At 55.6% G+C, this 24269-nt stretch overlaps 1 protein-coding gene across 6 annotated transcripts in view; it reads left to right on the top strand.

The window, feature by feature from the left end:
• Positions 1–24269, top strand: part of AGRN (agrin) — a 125892-nt gene that overhangs the window by 64563 nt on the left and 37060 nt on the right. For all 6 annotated transcript variants that reach the window (XM_074848124.1, XM_074848126.1, XM_074848123.1 and 3 more), the window contains 4 exons: positions 15075–15290; positions 16537–16761; positions 19311–19535; positions 19683–19889. In XM_074848124.1, the coding sequence (XP_074704225.1) occupies positions 15075–15290; positions 16537–16761; positions 19311–19535; positions 19683–19889 (873 nt within the window). The remainder of the gene's footprint in view (positions 1–15074; positions 15291–16536; positions 16762–19310; positions 19536–19682; positions 19890–24269) is intronic.

Here is a 24269-nt window from a genome sequence, read left to right as displayed (position 1 = left end):
AATACCAATTTCTACCCTAGAAAACTCTTCAACCACACATTGATTTATAGAGTGGTCTCTGCTTCATTTTGAAACAAGGCCATTAATGCTGTTAACTCGCTGCTTTCTCCCAAATCTCCCGTGCTGCTGGCATTCCCCCAGCTGGGCGGGGGATTGTTAGACTCTGTTAGAGTCTTAAGGCCTGGCTGGCTTAAAACATGGTGCTCCGTGAGGGCTGGTGCCTTTTCCCCAGCTGAGGGACTGGCCTGTGGCATCCAAGCTTGGCTAATTCTTCTCCTTTCTTGTTAGGGGTAGGCAGGAGCTGGGGAGTGTCTGTGGGGGGGGGATGGAGAGGGGGTGGATGTTGGCTCAGCTGCGGCCCCCCAGGGCACGAGCGCTTTGGAGGGGGGGTTTGGCAGGTGCAGTGCAGGGGGCAGGCAGGGTGGGCTGTGCCTTCCTGCATCCCCTGGGGTGAAAGAAACGGTGGGGGAGGATTTGGAGGATACCTCCCGCCCCCCCGCCTTCCTCTCATCTGTGATGAGAGGTTTGATTTCTGTTTGTTTGCAGCATCCCTTGGTGGAGTTGCGTGCAGGAGGCAAGATTGCTTTTGTTGTTTGCTCTGCGGAGGGCAGGGAGAACAATAAGCCCTCTCGGAGCTGTGAAGCCAGGCTGGCGAGGGCTGGGCTGGCTGCTCGGGTGGATCAATAGGGTGAGGCACCAGGCTCTGGGGTCAGCTCCCTGTCACCCCTCTCTTCCTGCCACCCTCCTCCCCAGGAAGCCCTCTTGGTGCAACACAGGCAGCCTGTTTGGCCCCTTCTGCTATCCCCAGCTCTTTGCTCTGGCAGGTTTGGGTTTCTCACTGGCCCCAGCAGCTTTTCTGGATCAAGCGCATCCTCATCTCAGAGCTACATCTTGCTCCAGCCTGTCTCGACCAAACATCCCTCACGGATGGGGAGAATCACGATAGCTCGCCAGGGTGGTGGCAGCCAGCCCTTTTGCTGGCGTCCGTGCACCTTTGCAGGTGTGTTAATGGCACCAACCAGCTGTGGGTCCTGTCTCTGCTGGGTTAGGAAACATCTGAGAGGGCTGGACACCCATTTCCTTTTGGCGAGCGTGGATAGAGTGATGCTGGCCCAACTCGTCGCACCAGGCCAAGGGAGCAGCACTAAGCACTTATTTGTGGATGCATAAAAGCAGCGGTGACGCATGAGATGAGGACATCTGAGAAATTAAATATTGGAAAAATGCTTTCTTGTGCCTGGCAGCCCCATAAATACAGGGTTTGCAGAACTGATCCAGGCGTGGGGTTAGGCAGAGAAAACGCTGGTGCCACTGGCTTTTCTAGTCTGCGAAGGAAATCGGTTAGTGGATTAATCCTACAATGCTCTCAGTCCTGGGTGTTGTCTTCCACCTGGCTGCTGGGTGCCCTCTCTTCAGCACCCTGTTATGGCTTTGCCTCGCCAGGTCCAGCTCCCATTGCCCTCCAGCCACTCCCAGTTAGCCACAAGGAGATGGCCACCAGCAGCGCTGCGGGGACTGGTTCCCCGTGTCCTTGCTGCCTTCGAGGGGGATGAACAGTGCCCTGTGTTATGGAGCATCTGCTCTGTGCCAGGGGGTGTTAGGAAATACTCCCCACCTGTAGATGGCTCGAGTTTGGACAGACTGGGTGTTACCTTGGCTGTGCGGAGGCAGCAGGAGAGCTGTGTGCTTTGCCACAGAAAGGGGACCTTTCTGCTAGGGACAGCCAAGTGGTGTTGGAAGTGGTGTTTCACCACCTCTCTGCTCTCTTCCAGCCCTGTGTCTGTGTGTGTTGGCAGCTGAGGTGATGCCCGGGCGTGGGGAGAGGCTTTACCTGCCTGTGCAGGGCTGGGGGGCTCCAGCACGGAGCACTGGCTGTGCCTGAGCAGCAGCCACGTACCGGAGATCCCAGTCTTGCTCCTCCTGTCTGATACTTCATCAGGAAAAGACGCTCCTTCCTTTTATTTGATCATTTTTAACTAATATCCCATAATCCTGATGATCAGCTTCCTCTGGCTGGTAACCTATTGGCACGGGTGTAGGGAGGGGGAAATAATTGCCTTGAGCTTAGAAGTCACGTAAGGCGGTTACCCCCCCTCACCAGCTCTGCCGAGGTCTGCGTGCTGCCCGCAGCCTGCCTGCAGCCCCAAAGTTAAACCTGACAGCACGCCGGCGGTGAGAAGGCCGGGGCTGGCCCCCGCCTCAGTGTGCTGTCCGTAACCTCCTCCCGCTGCCAAATTCCCCCTGAGCCCTTCCTTCTCCAGTCCCTGTCAGAGAGAATACAGGGAGGCAGCCTTGGAATTTTAGTTTCTCAGAGGAGCCTGCTGGCTCTCAGGGCAGCTCTGCGCCTGCTCAGGGGGACAGGGGAGGGGACACTTGGCTGCCCTGGGAAGAGAGCCGTGAAAATATAACTTAAAATAAAACACAAGCTCTTCAATTTTGTTCCTTTTGTGCATGGCAGCGTTGGAACACCCTGCTGGCTTTGGCTGCTAATCCCAGCCTTATTTCTCTTTTGACACAAGCCAATATAAGACTTGGATGCCACAAAACGAATTCACAGCGCAGGCTTCGTGGTGGGGCTGATCTCAGTTAGTCGAACGGGGAGATGCTGCAGACCCGTCTTTTTTCTGTCTGCCCACAGATGCATCTTGCAGCCCCCGGTCTTTTCTGACCACCCCACGCTCTCTTCCTTTCACAGCCGTGCTTTTCCCAGCCCCAGCCCCCTCCCACACGTGCGGTTTGATATGGTGGGAGCTGACTTGCAGGAGCGGGCAGATCCACTCCGGCAGTAAATCCTCAGGCTGTGGCGTCCCCCCCCCTCCGTGTCAGCTCCCCTCCTGACAAACACGGGGCTGATGTTAAGCCTCGCTGGTGCTTCTTCCAGGCCCACCGTGGCTGCTGGGCTGACGTGACCTCTCCTTTCTGTGTCGAGAAGCGGAGCAGGCGTGTGTTTGGGGCACAGGCTGCCACGGCAGCTCAGCGGAGATGCTCTCCTGCTTGATCTTGCTGACAGCATTCCCCTCGCAAGCCCCGTTACACTGAGGAACGACTCCTTTGCCGAGGCCACGTGAGGAGAAGCACGGTGAGGAGCAGGAAGAGGTTTGCACCCCCCACCCAAACACCTCACACCCCGCAGACGGACAGAGCCCAGCCCAGTGGTGTGATGGTGTTTCTGCACCTCTGGCCGTGTCGGGCGGCTGGACCCAGGCTGGTGTTGCTGAGCGAGGAGGGACCTGGAGCATCGGAGTGTGGCGGGAAGTCTTGTTACACATCACGGAACAGAAAAAAAAAAAAAAATCACTCTCTCTGCACAAGGTGAAATTTTCCTACCAGGCTTCTCAGCAGCTGCTCGCTTTTAATTACATAGTGCCTACTCCTCTAAGACTTTGCTGCAGCACAGACTGAAACACTGACCTCCTGCACTGCCACCACGGTGCTTGTACCCACCCCCTCGGGTGAGGGGGTGACCCGGGGTGCTCTTCTGTTCGCCCCATGATCCTGGGCAGTTCATGCTTCCAGCGTGAAGCTGTCCATCCTGGCTGGCCCAGGGGTTACAGCGTTGGCTTCCCCTTCCCTTTTTCTTGCTCGTATTTGCACCTGACAGCAGCGAGCTCGGGAGGCAGGACTGGGGTCTGCTTGCGGAGCTTTATCCCCAAGCCCTCGTCCCCCAGCCCTGCCTGCCTTTCTCACCTGCTGCCGCGGTGGCAGCGAATGTTTCCCTGCCTGAGTTTTGCACCCTGAGCCCCGCAGCGAAGTGTGCTTCAGCCGAACCAGCTCAGACTGCTTCAGGGTTGCTCTGGAGAGAGGAGAGATGCTAAACATAGTTCTTCAAAAGCTGAACGGTAGATAAGGTAGCAGCAGTTATTAGACACCACTTTTGATCTCTTGAGAGCATTTTCTTCTCCATTTACAGTGAAGTTTGAGCTTTCTCTTGGGGATCAATTTATGCACTTTCATGTTACGTGGCTTAAGCGTTAGAGGAGGAGTAGATGGTGCGAAGGTGTTCCTGTTTTTCCCTGTATCAGGCCCTTGCTCAGGTTGCAGATCCCCAAGCTTGCCTCTCTCTCCCCACATCTCTGCCTCACGTCTCCCAGGACTATCCTTCTGGCATTTCATCCTGGAGCGTTGTGACAAAGAAACAGCATTTGTGTTGCTTTGTCTTCTCTTCCCCTCGGCTGTGTCAGGCTGAAGTCAGTGTGTGATACCTTCCAGAGGGAGTTAGTGCAATACTTCCAGCTCCTGAGTTAGCCCCACTGTAAATATTGCCTGGCACTGTGCTGCGGTGGAGGATTTCTTGCCAGGTGAACATTGGAAGGAATTCCAAGGCTGAACATCTCCTCTCCTGGATGGGGAACTCTGCCCCACAGCCCCAGGATGGCCCAGGGGGGCTGGTGTTCGGTGGGAGTCTAGGCTGAGCCCAGACCCTGCGGCTTAGAGATGTGATCACTAAGTTTAACACTTGTATGAAGTGCAGAGGGAGAGCAAAGGACTGCAGGAGGCCTGAAGCTGGCTGAGGCCCCCAGGGCGTGAGCAGGCTCCTTGCTCCAGCATGAGTAGACCTTGCCGAGTGCCCGGCAGCCTGGGAAAGGCTGGCGAAGGTGTTGGCTTTGCCAACCGTGCAGCCAAGTGCTGGCTTTGGATCTGCTGTGTCTGGGAGGAGCCGGCTTTCCCTCGGGTGTCCAGAGCCTGCTGCCACCCTCCTTCCCTCGCTGAGCGCTCTAATCTCCCTGATTTGTAAACACTCTGTTTTGCAGAGCGTGGCCTCTGCAGGCAGGTGGGGGCAGGTTAAAACAATCCAAGTATTATTTTTTTTCTTGCCCTTGCCCCCCTCCCTCGCGTGGGCTGCGTACGGCTGCCATCCCATCTGGGTGCTGCCTTTGTGTGCGCTGAGCTTTGGGGGATTTGCTGCGGCGTGGCTCCTCGGGGGCAGATTCCTGCTCTTGGCCGAGGCTGGGGGGGGATCTGTGTGCCCTGGGGTGTGTGGGCAGTGCAGCGGGGGCTGGCTACAGAGGCTGGCTTCTCCCTCGCATCCCAAACTGCTCCTCACTCTGATGGAGGCTGATGAATTCTTCCAGTGATTAGGAGCCGTGACAGTCTGCTCAGAGCCGCTCTTGCAGGGGGCTTGTGACAGATTAATGAGAGAGTCTTTTAAGATGATGTTTGATTTGCAAGAGTGACTTTGATGTTTTAGACCCCAGAACACAATGCTTTCAACTCCTCCCTGCTCCACGCTGCCCTGCCCGCCCCCAGCACCGCCTTCACCTTGCTCACTACCATCTCTCTGCCTCCAGCACATGATTTTGCTTTTAGATCTTCCAACTGATCAACTTTTTTCCTTGCTACCCACCTCTCCTGACCCCCAATTACAGGCTGTGTAGTCAGCTCTCCTCCTGCTCCTCCTTTGTGCTGCCCACGTCGCCGGTGTCACCCCTGCCAGGGGACAGGCTGCAGCGCTGACTGCTCTGCTGATCACGGGTTACATTTCGGTTGTGGTGGCTTTTGAAAGTGAAGAGTTTTTTCCGGCAGTCGTGCTGTTAAAGGTAGTGGCTGGTGGTGATCACGTTTCTGGGCTTGCCCTCGCTGTCTCCCCGTGTGATGCAGGAGCGCAGGAGTGTGTTTGGGGGTGCTGAGCTACCACGCTGTGGTCTCAGGAGAGGAGATTTGGTTTCCCAGAGATCTCTGTCGTGGGTAGAGCTGTGCAAGGAAGATCCTTGGAGAGCTGAGAGCGTCACAGAGGCTCCCCAACTGGATGGTGGATGCCTGCTGTTCTCACAGCTTCTTAAGGACCTTCCATCCTTAGGACACGTCGGCTTGAAAACTTTTAAGTGGTTTGGGAACTTGTTCTAGAGAGGTTCTTGTGGCCTTGGGGACCACAGGTTTGCAGCTGCAGTGTAGCTCAGCTCCGTGGCCAAACTGGAAATAAAGATGAGCACAATCCTGGTGAGCGGGGAGGGGTGCTGCCATCCCCGTCCCCTTTGGTACGTGTCGGGCTGTACACAGGGGTGCTGGAATGCCTTTAGCCAGCATTTACCCCTGGCCTGCTGCTCGGTGAGGCTAACTGCAGCTTTCCCCATCCATGTCAGTGGCACTGCATGAAGTCACTGTCCCATGTTGTAGGCAGGGACGGGGCACAAACTGGGTGAAGATGGACAAAACCAGGGCTCGAGGATTCGGGGCTAGTGGGTCCCTAATGCTGCGCTGGCTGTGCCAGGGGTAGGGGCTCTAAGCAAAAGCGTCTGTGTTAAGCAGTGCGGTGTTAATGACACAATCTAACGGCTCTACGTTTCTTTCCTGGGAGAGCCGGTGCTGATCTCGGCGTGGTCTGGGGGGTGCCAAGCCGTGTTTAACCAGGGCTGTGGCGTGGCCACCCCGGCTCTGCTGCCGGTGCCTGCGTGTGGCTCTCCCAGGCGGCTCCTTCTCCCTCACCCAGCGAGCCCTGGCTGATGCAATTAATATTGATGGCAGGGAGGGTGGGCCCGGGAAGAGGAGTAAATGTGCACAGGCGAGAGTCTGGGCTGGAGCGCCAGCCTAACCGATCTCCATGGCAACGGGCACCTCGCGCTCATGCAGAATTAATGCCGGCCTTCGCTGTCCTGACACACGCGCACGGCTCCGTCCCCGGGGCCTCGTGTTTCCCTCTGCCCTTTTGGCACAAGGAAGCCCCAAAAGCAGCTCTGCCCTGCTCTGTGCTGGCTTCCCCCGCCTTTTGCACCAGCACACGGGGTGGCAGCAGGGCAGGCTTGCTTAGGCTGGTGTGGTGGGGTCTTGCCCCTTCTCCAGAAGGAAAGCTCAACCTCAGTCCCTGGGGTTTATTATTATTAGGCGTGTTTGCCTGCTACTACCTCACTTCTGCTTCTTGTCATCTGGCTGAGAAACCATGCAGCCTCCTCAACTGGTCCACTGGGCTCCAAGGATGCTTGTCCAGCGTTTTCAGTGGCTTCTGGCCTTCTCTGTGATGGTGGCTTTGACTCTCTAACATAGATATTTCACAGCAACTGCTCTGAGGCAGGAGTCAGGACAGGACGAGTCACTAGCGTGGTCCAGTAGTGACCTCCCCACCCTTGGGGACTAAGTGGGGATGGCAGTAGGTGGGACGCAGAGGGGCACGTCAGCTCAGTGCCCGTCAGCATGCATTAGGGATTGAAAAGATGGGTTTGAGTGTCACAGCTTTTTCCCTCTGCTGCCCAGCCTGGCTAGTTTGGGGCTGCTTTGTATTCCCCAGTCCAGTTTGCTCTAAATGGCTTTAGCAGGGGAGCACCCACCGCTTCCCAGAGAGGGAGAGTTTTTAATCCCGTAGCGTTAGATGAAAAGGCAGCCACCGGGCACGTTTGGCACGGACATCCTCATTCTCCAGTGTGGGGCTCTTCCGATGAACAAGAATACCCAGTGCCAGCGGTTCAGCTACCAGCAGGTCCCCAGGGGTGCAGGTTGCCCTCCCTTTCCTGGATCTGCTGTGGGAAGTGTCTTCCTCTCGGGGTCTGCTGCCCGCGGCCCTTGCTGCAGGGACTCGTGGCTGTTTGGAACGCGGCAGTGTGTTGTCAGCCTTGTCGCTGGAGACGCTTTAAGCCATGAAAGCAGGTACATCCCACCCTCCTATCTCCCACCTGCAAGCTGTAATCAAGTTTCCGGCTGTGCTTTTCTGATTGTTTTTCTTGTCCCGTTCGGAGAAGGGACGGACTCCCCTGAGATCTGGAGCAGGTCCAGGCTGGCAAATGCACGTTCTGCCTTCAGCAGGCAGGCCTGGCTGGGAGGGGGGAGCTGCCAGGAGTCGCCTGCGTGTTTTCCTGGTGTCCCCTTCCTCTGTGGGTGTTCAGGGCCCTGCTCCTCTCTTGGTAAGATTCGATCCTGGTGTCCAGGGGACTGTGTGCCCGCCGAGCCCCTCTGAGATGCTCCTCTCGGTGGCCCAGCTGCGTGGCCGGGTGCTGCCAGAGTGCGAGGCGGGCAGACACGTGCTGCAGAGGGCCTGGCAGGGTGAAATAAGCAATCAGCAAGCTGCTCCAGTTGCTTTTTTTCCTTTTCTGTGCAGTGGAAAAGAGCAATTTTGACGTTACATTTATGATTATTATTATTAAGCTGGAGAAACATTTTAATGTGAATGCTTGGGGCTTATTAGATAGAGCTCTTCACCTCAAGATCTCAAAGCACTTGATGAAACCACCTTGTTATTAATTCCTTCTACTTATATTGAGCTACTTACTAACATTGGGGGTTTGGTGATTATTATTACCTGCATTTTTTGTAAACGGGAGAACCCAGGCGCAGAACTGGATGGGGAATTGAAACTGGAAGCGGAAGCTGGTGTCCACCTTCCCTGCCTGCAGCCGGCTGCCATCTCCCTGCTGCTTGTCCTCACTGCTCTGGTCCAGGAGGCGCGGAAGAAGGCTGGGATGGATTGAGAAGCTGCCCCAAGAGTTTTACCTGGAGCACTTGGTGCAAATGGCCAGTACTGGCAGCTGGGAGAGAAGTGGAGGGGGCTGGCTCCAGGCTGGGGAGGGCAGCATGCACCTTGAAGCCTTGGCTGCTGCGTTTTTCTGGGATGCAGGGGCCTGAAGGAGGGCACAGTGGAAGCCTCTGTGTGTGTGTGTGTGTGGGGAGAGAGGGGGTTGCTGAGGCACGGAGTGAGCCCTTTGCATACGTGTGCTGTCATGGGCTCTCACTTGGCAGAACAGTCTTGCCAGCCCCGGCCCGGGAGTGCCCCAGGATGGGCCAGTATATGTGTGTGTGCCCTGCAGCACCTTCATTTTGCCCAGTCTCTTGGGCCCAGCTCAAGCAGAGCCTTCACTTCAATAGCAGTCTTCTCCCCAGCTGCCTGCAGCCTCGCACCGCTCACACATCCACACCGTGTGCGGCTCGTAGCCCTTCTCACGGCGGCTCTGGCCCTCCCAGTTGGCCACAGTGGAGCCACCCTATTCTCAGCTGTCCTTCCAGCCGTTTTGGGCATCTGCAGGCACTGTTGGATGCGAGGAGGTGGAGCTGGTGCCATCTGCCCTGGCAGCTACTCGTGGAGTACCAGCCACCTGCGCCCGCGCAGCCTGCTCGGGGAAATGCGGAGCTGAACCTTGGCAGCGGCTGAAGCATCTCGCTCCCTCCCTGCTGCTAATTAGGGGCTGCCCGAGGAAGTGTCACGGATGGGGTGGGGGAGGCTTGGAGCTGAACCGGTGCCGTTACACCTGGTGCCATGGGTAGTCTTCGTTTTTCCTGCAGGAGCAGCTCGGCTCTGATGCGTGCCAGCAGCTGGGCCCGGACCGCAGTAAGAAGCACTCCACAACCCTGACTTCTCTCTCTTCCCACCCCAGTTTCAGCTGCCAGTGTAGACAGGCTCCCAGCAGCTCCTCTCAGCTTGTCATCTCTCTCCTTTCCCCTTTTCTTTGCTCATGGTTTGTTGATGCAGGGAGAAGCGCTGGCAGGCTGGGGAAGGCGTTTCCATAGGTGCCTTGTGCCGCTTGGTTGCTGTGCCAGGCTGGTGCCCCTGCCCGCTGCCTGTTCGGAGGAGCCACCCCTCCCACCCCAGCGATTTCTGTGGACACCCCACGCTGCGAGCCCCCCCGGCCAGGCCAGGTCTGCCCTGCAGGCAGTTGTTTCGGTAAACAGACCCCAGTTCACTCCCCCATCTGCTCGGCTCTGGAGGCAGCAGGCAGGCAGCAGGCAGGCAGGCAGAGGCCAGGCATGGCTCCAGCTGTAGCGGGGTGGGAGCTGCCTGCACATTCCCCTTGCCCTTGGAAAATGCAGCTGCATGGCCTGTTCTCCAGGCTGTGGCAGTGCCCTGACCTTCCTCCGCTCTGGGCTGTTGGGAGGAGAGGCTAAAGCACTTCGGTGTGCCACTCACCTTCCCCAATTAGCCAGAAGAGAGGAAATCCTCATTAGCATCCCTTTGTGCTCTTTACCCTGAGCCGGGCGGTCACTGCAGGACACAAGGTAGAGCCTCAGAGCATGACGTATCTGAGCTGGAGCCGAGGCTCTGAAACCAGTCAGGTCTTTCCCCTGTCCTTGATCTCTTCTAAAAGCCTTTTTTGCTTTTGCAGGCTCAGCCTGGGGGTGCTGAGGGAGAGGAGACTGCTCTGTCCGCCCATGGAGTCATGCTGACTGAGTTGTGGCGGGGAGCATGGTACCATGATTTATTTGTAGCAACACCTTTTGCCTTTCCCCTCCTCTCCAGGAGGTGCACTTTTTTATTATTATTGTTGTTGTTGTTATTTATTATTCTGTTTCTGCTCCAGTGCTGCTAAGAGACATGGAGAGGCTTGGCTGGCATTCAGCATGGTTACAATAAGCCCAAGCCCTCCCTTTTGTTCTGTACAGCTTGCTCAAGTGTTGTATGGATACCTCACTTTAGCTGTTTCTCTCCCTCATCTTCAGTGGCTCAGGAGGTTTGGGAAAGGTCAGCTCCTAGCTGTAGCTTTTTTCGGCTCCAGACAAGTGCTGCTCTCATTGTTTGCCAAATGCCTTGCTGCGCCTCGTCTCTGCAGCACTCGGATGATTTAACCAGAGCCGTGCTTCGCTTTAGATCCAGTCTGCTCTCTGACCTTGCTGCACAGCTTTGCCGTGTGCTTTGCAGACAGTTTTGAAGCACAGGCTTGAAACAAGTGCTGAGATCCCACCTCCCCTCTGCAACCGGGGAACAGGCACAATAGGCTGCAGCCTCCAACACCCCGAGCAGGGGCTCCATGTGTTGCAAGCCCACGCTGATGCTGGTTCACCCCTGACTTCCAGAGGCGTCCATCAGAGCTGGCTCAAAAGCCTCCAGCTGCAGCGTTGCTGTGGATAAGACAGGCTTCAGGCTTGGTCTAAGCTGAGCCCTGCCCTGGCACGTCTGTTGGGTGATGTAGAAGGGAGGAAAATGCGTGGTCGCTATCCTGGTGAAGTATGGATGTCACTAGAGGCACAACAGGCGGGCAGAGCTCTGGTCCCTCTGCACACCCCGGGTCTCCGGTGCTTCTTCCAGCCGGGTGGGCAGGTAGATGATTTCCTTGCCATGCTGGTGAGAACCATCTCTGCGCTCCTGTCTGCCCCGTCTGGGCTCAAGCTTGGGAGCACGAAGGCAAAGCTGGTCCCTTTGTTATATTGTGGCCCAGTGCCTGAAATAACGGCGCTGGGAACAGAGAACAATCTGCAGCCCCTCGCCTGTGGGGTGCTTTGGGTAGCACGGTCCTCACCAGCACTGTCAGGAACCAGATTTAAGAGGTCCTTGCACTTCTGTACGCTTTATCTGCTGCCTGGAGTTTATTGGGGCTGTCGTGTACAAGCGTTAGGGCAAGAGCACTTTGTGCCTCACTTATTGCTGCCTCTGCCCACGCCCAGCAAAGCTTCTGCACGGGGAATGGGATGTGGAGGCTTGGTCAGTGCCCAGTACCCCGCAACTGGGCTGATAGCCTCTTCTTTTTGCTTCTGATTTCCCAACTTTTATTCCTTCTGCGTCAGCAATGGCTACATTTCTTGAATCCTCCCAGGTAAGAGAGAGAGGAGGAGAGATAGAGAGAGATGTTGGGGAAGAAGGAAGCTCCCTTTGAATTTAATCTTTTGCAGAGGTTGTTGGTTTGAATCATCTTAGCAGGCATAATAAACCTGTTTCATCTCCTGGGTCTGGCAGTGGAATTAAGGCATTTTGTTTTATTCTCCTTGGTGTTCTGAGCTTGCATCATCCAACTGCATCCCAGCATTGGATGGGTGAGTTTTCAAAATCATCTGCTGTGAACAAATAGGTTTCTTCACCAGGAGCACCAGCAGTGATTAAAAGTGAAGGAAACTTAAACAACCAATTTGCTTGTCACAATTTGTTTCTGGTTTTGAATATTTTTCTTCCTCGCTTTGTCTGCTCTTGGCCTGATCACCAAAACTCAATGGAGCTGTGTCCTCGTCCACAGGAAGGGCTGATTCTCGGTGTTTGGGGGTTGCACCCTGCCATACCCCCACTCCCCATCCTGCCCGGGCATCCCTGGAGCAGCCCGACCATCCCTTTGAGCCAGGATGAGCTCTGAGGCACCACGGTGTGCAAGCTTCTCTCCCGGGGATGGAGCTTGTTGGCAGGTAGTGGGAAGGTGTCTGTCAAACACCGGTGCTGGAAGAGCTCACTGTTACAACATTCGGTTGATGCAGAACAGGAGGTAAATAAATACCCTTTATATCATCCCTTTTGCTCACGTATTGGCCTGTTAGGTCCCTAATGTGTTTATGAAATAAGATTCTGGGGGCAAGGATAGACTGAAACTTTGATTCTGATAAAATACCAGTTTTCTGTATGTGGCTTGACCCAATTAACTTTATAATACTTCGTGGCCTTTTTGCATTTACCATTGCTTTTATCACTTTAGATTAAGATATTCTTAAATATATGTGGGCAAAACAATTACAGGGAGGATCACTTAAAAGATGACAAGACCCAATTTGGCTCCAAGTCTGAATGAACAGTTTTAAAAGTTTCTTTGAAGAAGAGTCAAAACCATGAGCAATGTTTTAATTTCTTCAGAAGTCCTGTCCAGTGCTGAAAGCTTTTTCCTGCCACGTTTGCAGGCTGGCTGCTGCGGGGGCTGAGAGGAGAAATGCGTGGCAGGGGACCGAAGACCGATGTGCTGTTGGTGCGTGAGCTGGGTGGGAAGGAAATGCACCTAAAAATAGCAACGAGGGTCTTAGGATGGGGTTTTTGAAGTGCTCGGTGCTGCCCTGAATTGGGCCCCACTGAAAACTTCCTCAGTTTGGGTGGGACCAGACCTGGGTCGGCTGTTTGCGTGGGAAGCCCTCGCCTTGGATGTGTGAGGCTCCTTTCCCATACTCTGAGGCAAAAGACAAGAACAGAAGAGCTCAAGAAGGGACAGAGCTGTCCCTGTTACCTACTTTGAAACCCTGGACCTGCTTCCCACCTTGGTGTCCCTATCTGTGAGCGTGCTGCTGAGCCTGGGCTGGCGTGTCCTGAAGGCAAGCTGGCTCTGCATCCTGCCTCTGCTGCGCACACCAGCTCCTCTCCCTTCCCTTCCCTTCCCATCGGTAGGTCTGATCTCTACGACAGCTCCATCTCTGCCTCCCCTGCGACCGGCAGCTGATTACGCACTACACAGTTACACCTCTGTTCCACAGACCTGTGCCTCGGGCTGGGGGGACGGGATGAATCCCCTCTTGTCCTGCATTTCACATTCCTCACTTGCACACCTCCCCTGCACCTTCTAATCTCAGAGCTCAACAGGCTCATCTGCATTTAAAAAAAAAAAAAAAAAGAAGAAAGAGCAGCAATGGAAAGAGTAGGAGAGACTATCCAGAGCACTTCATAAAGATGACGAATTGCTTTTAGATATTGGGCAGGAGAGAAAGAGAGTTCTTTTTTATTTGATATTAGTCTCTTAGTGGTGCATTGTTGCTGTGCATACGAGCTCAAAATCTCAAGGCAGTCAAAGGCAAATGCCCAGGAATTGAAGTGTAAATGAGCTGCTGTCGAGCATTTTATTTTGCCTTTTATGATTTCTCTTTCTCTCATTATGTAGGTCAGTCTCCATTTCTAACGTAAGCCGTGTGCGTAGGGGAGCGTGGGGCGCTGAGGTGTGGCCGGCGGTGGCACGGGCGCAGCAGCGGTGCGACGGGGGTCGGTGCAGGGGCTGTGCTCGGCATGGTGGGTGTGCAGTGCACGCCTGGGTGTATGTACCAGCCCGGTGGTGTGAGTGTAGGGCTGTGCCCGTGGCGGTGATCACCCAGCAAAAAGCTCTGGCATCTCTTGCTCTCGCTGTCTCACCTGCAGACTGCAGTGTGCGGAGATACCTGTCCTCTCCCTTCCTCCTGCCAACCCAAGAATTACATTTCCTACTACATTAGCAATTCAGATGCTGAACTGGTCTGTGCTGGCTGCTCTGATTAGTGGATGTGATAAAGAGATTTGTGCATCTCCTTTAGAGAGACACCAGCCACGTGATTCGGCCGCTTTGCATAAACAGCCATGAATAAAGCAGTGTGTGCTTGTGGGACGATCTGTCCCACACTGGGACAGGTGAGGATGTTTTCTTCTCCATTCCTTGACTTTCCTTTCTCTTACTGGTTAGCAGAAAACACGTTGTGCTGTGGAGGACTCACAAAGGCTTGAAGAAAGGGACCCTGGGCAGAGCAAGCGCTCTCCGGAGCGCTAGGGATGCTCGTCCGTGTCTGTAGTGGGGTGGGGGACACGTCCCTGCTCACGAGCTGGGCCTTGACCTCCCTGTTGTGGTGCAAGAGCTGGTGACAGACCCTTCCTGCTCCAGTTCATGCTGACAATAAGCAGAACGGGCAGCCTGGAGTGAGAAGGGGCACAGAGGAGACAAGAGGGCTGACCATGGGTTTTAGCTCCTTTTGGACCATGCTGTACCCCAGCCTCTTCCCTCCCTGGCCTTGTGTGGGATGAAGGTGCCTAGCAAATACCCTGCCTTACAAGGCCGCTCTCAAAGGGCAGAGCAGGGCTCAGTCACTCAGGAGAGACTGTGGTAGAGCCCACGTGGAAGGTAGTGTGGTGCCTGAGGGCAAAGGGGGTGCTGCCTTCCATGACAACCTCCCTTCCGAGGAAGCTTCCTCTGGGTCACAGGCTTTGCCGACCCTGCTGTCCATGCTGCCCTTCCCCGTGGCCTCTGGGCTGGCTTGCTCCGCACAGTCCCGGTGGGATGGAGCAGGCACTGAGGTTATTCTGCCTTTGCTTAACGCCTCTGCGCCGGGTGCAGGCAGGGGATGGGAGCTCGGGGTGCAGCAGCCCTGTTCCCTGGCTGGCCTGGGCAGACCCTTGTTCCCAGGCACGTGGCTTTGGGGTGGGTGGCTCTGGCAGGGTTGGCATTCCTGGAGAAGGACCCAACTGGTTCCTGGCAGGCAGCGAGAAGCAGCGTGCTGAGATGATGACATCCTCACCCTAAGCCAGGGAAGAACCTGTGCCTGGAGCATCCTCCTCTCACTGGCACTGCCCTTGTCCTGGTCCCCTGCAGGGCTGCAGCCCCTTCCTGAGCCTGGGTGGTGTGAGGAGCTCTGGGAGAGGAAAAAGGGGAGTCATGGGTGGGTGCCTGGGCCCAGGCGCTGGTCTGCACCCCTCCTGTTTGCACAGGAGCAGCCGTGGCTCACCTCCGTCTCTGTGTCTGTGCCCACAGCGTGCCGAGGGATGCTGTGCGGGTTTGGGGCGGTGTGCGAGAGGAGCCCCACCGACCCCTCCCAGGCCTCCTGCGTCTGCAAGAAGACAGCTTGCCCCGTCGTGGTGGCTCCTGTCTGCGGCTCTGATTATTCCACCTACAGCAACGAGTGCGAGCTGGAGAAAGCCCAGTGCAACCAACAGCGGCGGATCAAAGTCATCAGCAAGGGACCGTGCGGTGAGTGCAAGGGCAGGTTCTCCTGCTTCCCGGAGGCGACCGCACAAGGCCAGGGAGACTTGTCCTGAGCTCATGTCATCACTGTGGTGCTGGTGACATCCTGAGGGATGGGGACAGGGCTGATGGGAAGGGACACAGAAAATTTTAACAAGCGATAGGACAAGAGGGAATGGCCTCAAGCTGTGCCAGAGCAGGGTCAGACTGGCTCTTAGGAAGGATTTCTTTGCAGAAGGGGTTGTTGGGCGTTGGAATGGGCTGCCCAGGGCAGGGGGGCAGTCCCCATCCCTGGAGGGGTTGAAGACTCGAGTTGACCCAGCGCTGAGGGATCTGGTGGAGTTGAGAATGGTCAGTGTGAGGTTCATGGTTGGACTAGACGATCTTCAAGGTCTTTTCTAACCTTGATGATTCTGTGATTCTGTGAATCACCAGCTCTGCCTTGGTGACCAGCAGTTTAACAAGCAGGCAACCCGATGGCCAAAGGCTGTTCAAGAGGTGCACGGCAGCCCGGTGGGGAATAGTCCTCTGTCTCTGGCTAGATGTGGGAGTTGGAGGGACCAGGCGCATGCACAGGCTGGGTGGGCTGATGAAAGCCCTTCCCCAGCCTGGCATTCACCAGCTGTGAGCAAGGAGCTGTGTAAATGAGACCCCAGTCTCCTCGTCTCAGAGTAAATTAACTTGACCTTTCTCTCATGCGGCGCTCTGGCTTGCAATAAATCTGCACCCGGCACTCCTGCTGGGGCTCTTGTCAGAGGGGAGAGAGTGCCGAGTGATTTATTTAAAATAATAATCATAAAAAAGTGACAAATAAAGGGGGAAAAAAAGCAAAAAAAGCTGGCAAATAAATTTTGGCCCTTCCCTGCTAGTGAGGAAATTGCTCCTTGAACTCTTCCCCTAATTGCGGTTTGCAGGAGGTGTCGTAAGGACCCTTGTTTTCTCGTTTGCTGAAGCAAGAGGCTCTCGGAGAGCATGTGCAGGGAAGGGAGCTCGCAGCAGTGAGGCTGAGAGGTTTAGAAAGGAGGGGCTGTGCCTGAAGTGCCAGGTGGGGAGTGAGCTCCTTTCCTCGCGTGCCATGGGTCCGGGGCTGATCCTACAGCCTCACCATCCTGCCCGCTCAGGACCAGGTACACGGTGCTGGCTGGCTGGAAAGGCATCGTCACCATGGTGTAGGTTTCTGGGCACTCGGAGGGTGTCTAGGTAGATATGGTGCTGTGTCGGGATTATTTATGCCCCCTCCTCTCTCCTGCAGGCTCCAAGGACCCCTGCGCAGAGGTGACCTGCAGCTTCGGCAGCACCTGCGTCCGCTCCACTGACGGCCAGTCGGCCAAATGCGTCTGCCCCTCGTCCTGCAGCGGCGTGCCCGAGAGCACGGTGTGTGGCAGCGACGGCAAGGACTACCGCAGCGAGTGCGACCTCAACAAGCACGCCTGCGACAAGCAGGAGAATGTTTTCAAGAAGTTCGATGGCGCCTGTGGTGAGTCCCCCCCTGCCCCCCCGCCGCCCCGGGGGGGTATTGCTTTATAAACATTTCCCGCTGTGTCAGGAGTATCGAGGGCAGGCCAGCGGGAAATGGCAAGGGTTGGGGAAAAAAACTTGCCCGCCCGGCTGCTGTCATCAGCTCAAAACCACGGGCTGGGCAGAAAAAGGTCAGGCTGTGGGTGATGGCTTCTGAAAGTCAGACCAAGCCAGTGCTTCGCCCGCGGCGTTTGGCTGTGGGTGTTTCTGCTCGGGACCCACTGACCTAGAGAGTAGTTGCAACATCTGTGCTACCTCTTTTCCCTCCTGCTGTTTCCCCTGGCTGGAGTCCCCCCGGCTACTGTTTTTGGCCAGAAGCCCACTGCTAGCCGGCGTCCCGGGGCTCTCGAGCAGGCAGTTCCCTTTAATTAAAGGAGCCCGACAGGCACAGATCCCAGAGCACAAACACAGTCCTGCCACTCCGAGGATGGCTTCCTCTTTGGCTGACGATGGCTGGTGGATACTTGTAATTAAAAGCAACTGTATTCATTAGGAAAACCATGAGATCAGCCAGGACACGTGCCAGACCAGTGTTTGTCCCCGGGGGAAGGAGTGTTGGGAGTGTGTTTGGGCAGGCTGCAAACTTGGAAGAGCTTTAATTGCGCTTTCGCTGCTCAGTCCCAAGTAGGGCGAGATGGGTGCAGGTGGGAGGTGCGAAAGAGGGTGATGTCACGCTGGGCGCTCCAGGTTTCTAGGGCAGAGAATAGGTTTTGAGCCTCGCTGCTCCTTTGGGGTCCTCCTGATTTTAGCTGGGCATCAACAGAAACTCGGGCAGTCTGGGTTGAGCAGCTGGGCTATAGAATCTGAAAATTCTTGAAGGTATTTGGACCCTATGGGGTGTGCTTATAAGGCTTGAGGATGTACTGCAAGTTAAAGGAGAGAGTGGGGATGAGCAGTGCAGGCAAGGCATATCTCAAATATCCTCATCACGCAGTCCCTGAGATATGTCTGCGCCCCTGCCTCGTCCCCAGCCCCTCTGATGCGGGTCCCTGTCCCCTCAACTCTACCACATCCCTGCTCAGCTACAGCAGCCTTATTTACCCACAGCTCCCTGAGTCCAGGCAAGATGTTCTTGTGATTTTGTTGGGGTCTGTAGAGGTCTCTGAGGAGGTAACACATGCCTGGCTGTCTGCTGGGGTGACTGCAGGGCAGCAGCGAGCACGGGCAGCTCTTGCCCGAGGGGGAATGGGAGATGGATCTGGTAGGTCCTGTGGGAGCTCCTTCGCCTGCTGCGTTTCCATGATTACTGCACATACTAAAATGGACAGAGCAAAAGACTTCAGCTGTGACCCTGTCCTAGGGCAGCCTTCTCCAAGGGAGGGGGGGGGCAGCTGAAAGGGATGTCCCTCGCCTGCTTGTGAGAGGCTGGGGAAACAGGGTACTGTATTAATTCCTCCCCTTGTCAGCCTGGGACTGTGGTCAGTGCAGGGATTTTAGACAAGTAGGATTAAAGGGTGGAAACGTTCAGTCGTGTTTCTACTGTTGCAGACAATGAATCAGCACTCTCCAGGTACCGAGCTTGGCAAGGAAGAGAAAAACCGAGGGCTAGAGTAGGGATTAGTGAACAGTCAGCACCTGTTTTGCCCATGCCTTTGGTATGCTAATGTGAGCTCAGCTCATCAGAGAGGGTGATCCAGATAAGCCTAGATTAGAGCAGTGGGGTAAGGCAGCGTGTGGCCCTGGCTGCCTTCAGGGCTCTTTCAGTCTTGGGAAGACAGGGAGGGAGAGCGGGAGGAGTGGGATGGCAGTCCCAAGCATCTTGCAATGCCCAGCGGATGCCCCGTGGACTCGGGAGGTTCGTCTGGGTCGCAGGAGAGAGCCCTGTCCCCTAGACAGGGGAGCAAAGGCAGCACAGGATGGGGAAAAAGGCAGAGCTCATCCCATCCGGCGATCACTTTGGAAAGGGCACATGTCCTCAGTGTGTGCAGCTCTGTAAAAACCGAGTCCTTACGTGTGCAGAGCCCTACAGATGTCCAGTCTCGAGGAAGACTTGTTTAGTCTGGAGAAGAAGAGGCTGAGGGGAGACTCATGGCCCTCTACAACTCCCTGAAAGGAGGGTGCAGAGAGGGGGGATGAGTCTCTTGAGCCAAGGAACAAGCGCCAGGACAAGAGGGAATGGCCTCAAGCTGCGCCAGGGCAGGGTCAGACTGGCTCTTAGGAAGGATTTCTTTGCAGAAGGGGTTGTTGGGCGTTGGAATGGGCTGCCCAGGGCAGGGGGGGAGTCCCCATCCCTGGAGGGGTTGGAGAGTCGGGTTGACCCAGCGCTGAGGAATCTGGTGGAGTTGGGAACGGTCAGTGTGAGGTTCATGGTTGGACTGGAGGAGCTTCAAGGTCTTTTCCAACCAAGATGATTCTGGGATTCTGTGAAGAGCCCCAGCACACACTGAGTGACACTGGGGAGGGCATGGAGGCTCTCGGGCCAGCTGGGAGGGAGGAGGGCAGGCCGGGAAGCACCTCTCTGGGCAGGGGGTGAGGGTGCCTGACTATCTGCTCTGGCTCTGTGCACAGACCCATGTAAAGGTGTCCTCAACGACATGAATCGTGTTTGCCGGGTGAACCCCCGCACCCGAAGGGCGGACCTGCTCTCCCGCCCTGAGAACTGTCCCCCAAAGAGGGAGCTCGTGTGCGGTGACGATGGGGTGACTTACGACAACGAGTGCGTGATGGGGCGCTCGGGGGCCATCCGGGGGCTGGAGATTCAGAAAGTGCGTTCGGGGCAGTGCCAGCACCAGGGTAAGTAGCTCTCTGCTTCCCGGCGAACAGGAGTGTTCCAGTTCCTGACCTTCCCCGCTGCTCCATGCCGTGCTCTCGGCAATGGGAGTATACCCCCTCGCCTGTCCCTGTGCTGTGCGCGAGCGGTGCTGTCCTCTCTCCTCCCAGACAAATGCAAGGACGAGTGCAAGTTCAACGCCATCTGCCTGAACCGCCGCGGCACCACTCGCTGCTCCTGCGACCGCATCGCCTGCGACGGCGCCTACCGGCCGGTCTGTGCCCGGGACAGCCGGACCTACAGCAACGACTGCGAGCGCCAGAAGGCCGAGTGCCACCAGAAGGCTGCCATCCCAGTAAAGCACAGTGGACCCTGTGGTAAGCACTGGTGCCTCCGGGCTGGTTTGCCCACAGGAACACTGGTACCCCAAAACCTCTCACTTCCCAGCCCCAGCAGCCACTTTAAGCCCAGCCTGCGTCAGTCCCTTCCGTGCAGGCGACGGTGCTCGCGTTGATGCTGGAAAGCTGCAGGTAAGTTGTGAGCCCGCCGTCTGAGCAAGCCACAGGCTCTCTTCAGTCTTATGGCCGACAAGCCCTGAATATCTGTTCCTCCCTGTTCTTTTTCCTTCCAGCAGTCCTCATGTGTGTGTGTGTGCATGTGTTCCTCCTTGGTCTTGTCTCTGTCCGATGTGCTCCGTAACACGGGGAGGAATCATTTGTGTTTAAACAGTACCGAATTGTCTGTGATGTCCTGGTTTCTCTCATTCACCACCACGGCCAGGTGCACATTGGTCACCACGCAGTTCCCCGGCAGCCCACACCGTTCATTTTTCCTCCCAGGGTAGTGCCAGTCCCCAAGCTCCTTCCATGCTTCCCCCTCCATGCCTGCCTGCTTCTCTCAGCTCCAGGTACTCTCCATAAGGAACTCTCCCCAGCGCGCCCACTCTCTGGAGGTCTCGCCGTGTCTTTGTCTCGTCTCTGGGAGAAGCTTTTGACCTTTCCAATGGATGCTTTTTCAGGCGTATGTGATAGGAGGGGGCTTCGGGTCCCTAGGATGTTGGGAATGTCCAGTTTTTAAATTATTACGCAGAAAATGAAGGAGGTTAAACACGGTCACTGGATTGATTTGTATGAGTTGGAAGGACTGTTCATTTCAGCTCAAAATTGTTTTTTACTAGATCTCGAACTGTGTCCTATTATTTTAAGCTGATGTTTTATAAGGTATCAGCTGTATCAAACCTTCTGAAGTACTTAGAAATTAGGCCCCATGTTGCGGATCTGTTTTGTTGGCTTTGTGCTCCTGCGGTAGGTTTTTAGCGCTGCCAGGCCCAGCTGCTTGAAAACTGTTTGTCAAGCTCCCAAAATCACACTCAATATAATCACAACTGTTATTTTTAATTGTCTGTTTCACTGTGTTTCTGGTGGTTGAATGATTAGGAGGCAGTTCCCCAAGTTCTCCCTACAGGTTGGACAACAGAGGCACCTTTCAGTCCTCTTGTCTCCCTGGGCTGCGGGGAGCTGGTGCTGGACGACAACCAGAAGTTTGCAGCTGGGTGGCCAAGCCCTGGTGCCTTGTGCTCTCTACAAACCCTTCCCTGCACCTCCTTTAGAGTCAGGCCCTGGCTAAGGCTTCCCAAATCTCTAGGGCGAGCGGAGAGCTCATGCTGCCAGTCACCTCGCTGTCAGACGCGCATCGTTTCCACCGCGTCCAGTGGAACGAGGCCAGTGGGCAACAGGATACGGTCCCTACGCATCTCTCCATCTTACTGTCTTTTATTTTAGCTTGCCCCCAACTTCTCTTCCTCCAGGCGAGGACAGCAGAGGCGCACATCTGCTTTCGGGAGCTACATCCTTGTGGGGTAGGAGCAAACAAAGCTCGTAATCTGGGGGAAGTAAATCAAAGCTGGGGCTCTGTCTGCCAAAGCTTAGGATTTCAAAATCCACGTGACAGCTGCAGGCAGCCCTGTAGCAAACCACCACGAGGTGTGGGCGAGCCTTTGGCCTCCCGTTAGCTGAGGAAAAAGCCTCTTCTCTCCAAGCTCAGTGTTGGCCTTTGGAAAGAAAGCACCATCCTCCTGTGTGTCACCAGTTCAGGCTCAAGGCGAGATAGGAAGCAGGTTTAGAAACGGGGACGGGGTGGTGATGCTGCTTGCCAGCTTGTGTGTCAGGACAGGCCTTCTCAGCGTGAGCAGTGCTGGTGTGCTAACTTCTCTCCTGGCTGGCTTCCTGGGGTGCAGGGTGCAGTCCTTTGGGACAGGACTTGGGGGATGCTCGGCAGTGGGTGAGACCAGGGGCTGAAGGAGCTCCAGGCTCCATCTGCAGCCAGCACCCAGGGTGGGGAGCGTGACCAGTTCAGCCGTGCCTCTGCAGTGAGGATGAGGGAGGTGCATGGAGCCGGGGAAGGGAAGGGAGGCCAGACCGTTAGTACCTGTCTAATGAACTCTGAGCTTTGCTGCTGTCTTTTCCAGCAGCAAGGCAAAGGAGGCAAAGCCAAACAAAACAGTCCAGGCCTTGTTTTTAATCCTTCTCTACTATGACACTGCGATGGTGTAGCTGAGAAAGAAGGGATGGGATGAGACCGATGTGGACAGGAGGTGGAGGGAAGGTGTCTGTAGTTGCATCTGTCTTTTCCTCCTTGCCTCTCTCTGCTCTCTCTCCCCTCCCAGCTCTCTTTTTCCCTCCGCTCTCTCTCTCTCTCTTTCCTTTTTCGTCTGTGTCTTGTGTTTTACAGTGTTGCCTGTTTGGAGGAAGGAATTGTGTCCTCGCAGCACCCTTCTGCTCCCTACCCGGACATCTCTGCTAGGAGGTCGGCTTTCTCCCCTTCTCCGTAGCCAGTGACAGTCCTGGCCTCTTCTCACTGCTCCCCACCTCTCTAGTTTTGCTTGAGAGCCCCTGGGATGGAGAGATTGCCCTGGTTTTGCTCCCATCCCTCGCCCCAAACACTTCCTGCTGGATTGGAAATGCCTTGCAGTGCAGTGGGGTCTTGTCTGATGCTTGCTGCGGCTTGACCCTTCGAGGCGAATGAGAGTGGGAGCAGAGGTGGGTGCTGTGAGCCCCCCACGCCTTAGCAAGCCCCTCTTCGGCTGATACATCAGTCTGGACCGCTCCTGGTTGATCTTACCTCTCCTTTTGCCCCCGACTAACCCCCCTTTCTTCCCCCCCTCCTCCTTCCCAGAGACTTCTGCCTGCCTGGGACTGTGATGCTTGTCCCTTTGCTCTCCGTAATGTGTGTCACGCTTCTCTGTGCAAGTCCCGTGGGCAGGGGCTCTGCAGGGATTGCAGCTCCCCTCCCCAGTGTCCAGCAAAGCACCACGTGCCTTTTGGAACCACTGAGGAGCTGTCTGTGCTCAGATGTGGTTCTTCCCTAGGAATACTCCCCCTGTGTCCCTGTGGAGCTGGTGCCGGAGCCCGCTGGGTGTCACGGGTACAGATCGACGGGGTGTTATGGGTTACAAAGCAGCTTCAGAGCCTCTTCTCTGAAGCCATCCACAGGCAGGGCTGGCAGGAGAGCTCAGTGTCCCCAGGTCCCGGGGCTTGGTTAGGTTTCTGCAAAGCTTGGCAGCAGGTGAGGGATCATGCCCTTGAATCAATCAGGATGCAGAATGAGCATTTCACTTGTTCTGTGCCTCAGTTTCCCTGCCTACAAGATGGAGAAGGGCCAGGAATCAAAGCAGGTCTTGATTATAGCACAGCCTAAGGTCCTTGCTCAGTAGGTCCTCATTATATCCGCCCACATCAAAATTGGTGCCAAAAATCCCCAGTGACGTCTGCAGGTGCCCAAGGCTGTTTGTGAAATTTCACAGGCTGAGATTCAGGCTGTGAAGGAGCTACATGTGCTGCATCTCTGCAGGTTTGCCTGCTTAGGAAGGGCAAGGAGTGTCAGGGCAGTGTTCTCCATCAGGCCTGGCACCTCCCGGCGCTCTCACTCACTGCTCCCTTGCTCCCCGAGACAAGAGTGTGAATTTGGATTTCAAATGAGCGAATGTATTCGCTTCATGCCTAGCTCGTTGCAGCCTCACTGCCTAATTGTGTCCAGCAGAGGTGCTTCCTCATGCAAGCGTGTGTCTGTGTGTTTGGGGGACACGATTATGGTACAGGTGTTGTTTTAAAAAAGTGAAACACCGGCAGGAGGTGTGAGCAGTGTCACAGGGCTGAGCACAGCAGGGAACGGTTCCTGGTCCTTAGGAACTGCTCACAAACTCCTCAGCAGCAGGCAAGTTGGGGACAGTTGAAAAGCCTGGCTTGAAGTAGTGGCCATGTGCCTGAACTGTCTCCCTCTTACCTGTTCCTTTGCAGACCCTTGGCTCTAAGTTTCGACTTGGTAGGTGCTTCCCAAGGAGCTAAATCCAAAATTCAGACTTGCCTGTGCCATCGCTATGGGCCATTTTGTCACTGGTTGACAGCATGCAGCCAGCCTCCGGAGGGCTCAAGCCTTGCTCTTGCTCTGCAGATATTTTCACCCTGATCCAAGCAAGGGAGGAAAATGGACATGTTGCCCCGTGCCCTGTGCCATGCCAGCAGGCTCTGGAGGGCTTTGTCTTCGCCCCCTACACTCCGTCTCTGTGCCTGCCTCGCTGTATGGTGGTGGTGGGGCTGTGCTGTGTCTGCCTGTTGCATCCATCTCGTCTTGGCCGCATTGTCTGTTCCCCACATCTGTTTTGTCTCATGTGTCCTTGTCAGTGTTTAGCACGGATTAAATCTGTGTCCTTTCTTTGCCCCATGTCCTCAGGGCTTTTGTCTTGAGTCATAGGGAGGGGT

The sequence above is a fragment of the Strix aluco genome, chromosome 22 (genome assembly GCF_031877795.1).
Source record: "Strix aluco isolate bStrAlu1 chromosome 22, bStrAlu1.hap1, whole genome shotgun sequence".
NCBI classification, from domain to species: domain Eukaryota; kingdom Metazoa; phylum Chordata; class Aves; order Strigiformes; family Strigidae; genus Strix; species Strix aluco.
The sequence above is the reverse complement of the archived record's forward strand: the minus strand, read 5'-3'. Positions and strand labels throughout refer to the sequence as shown.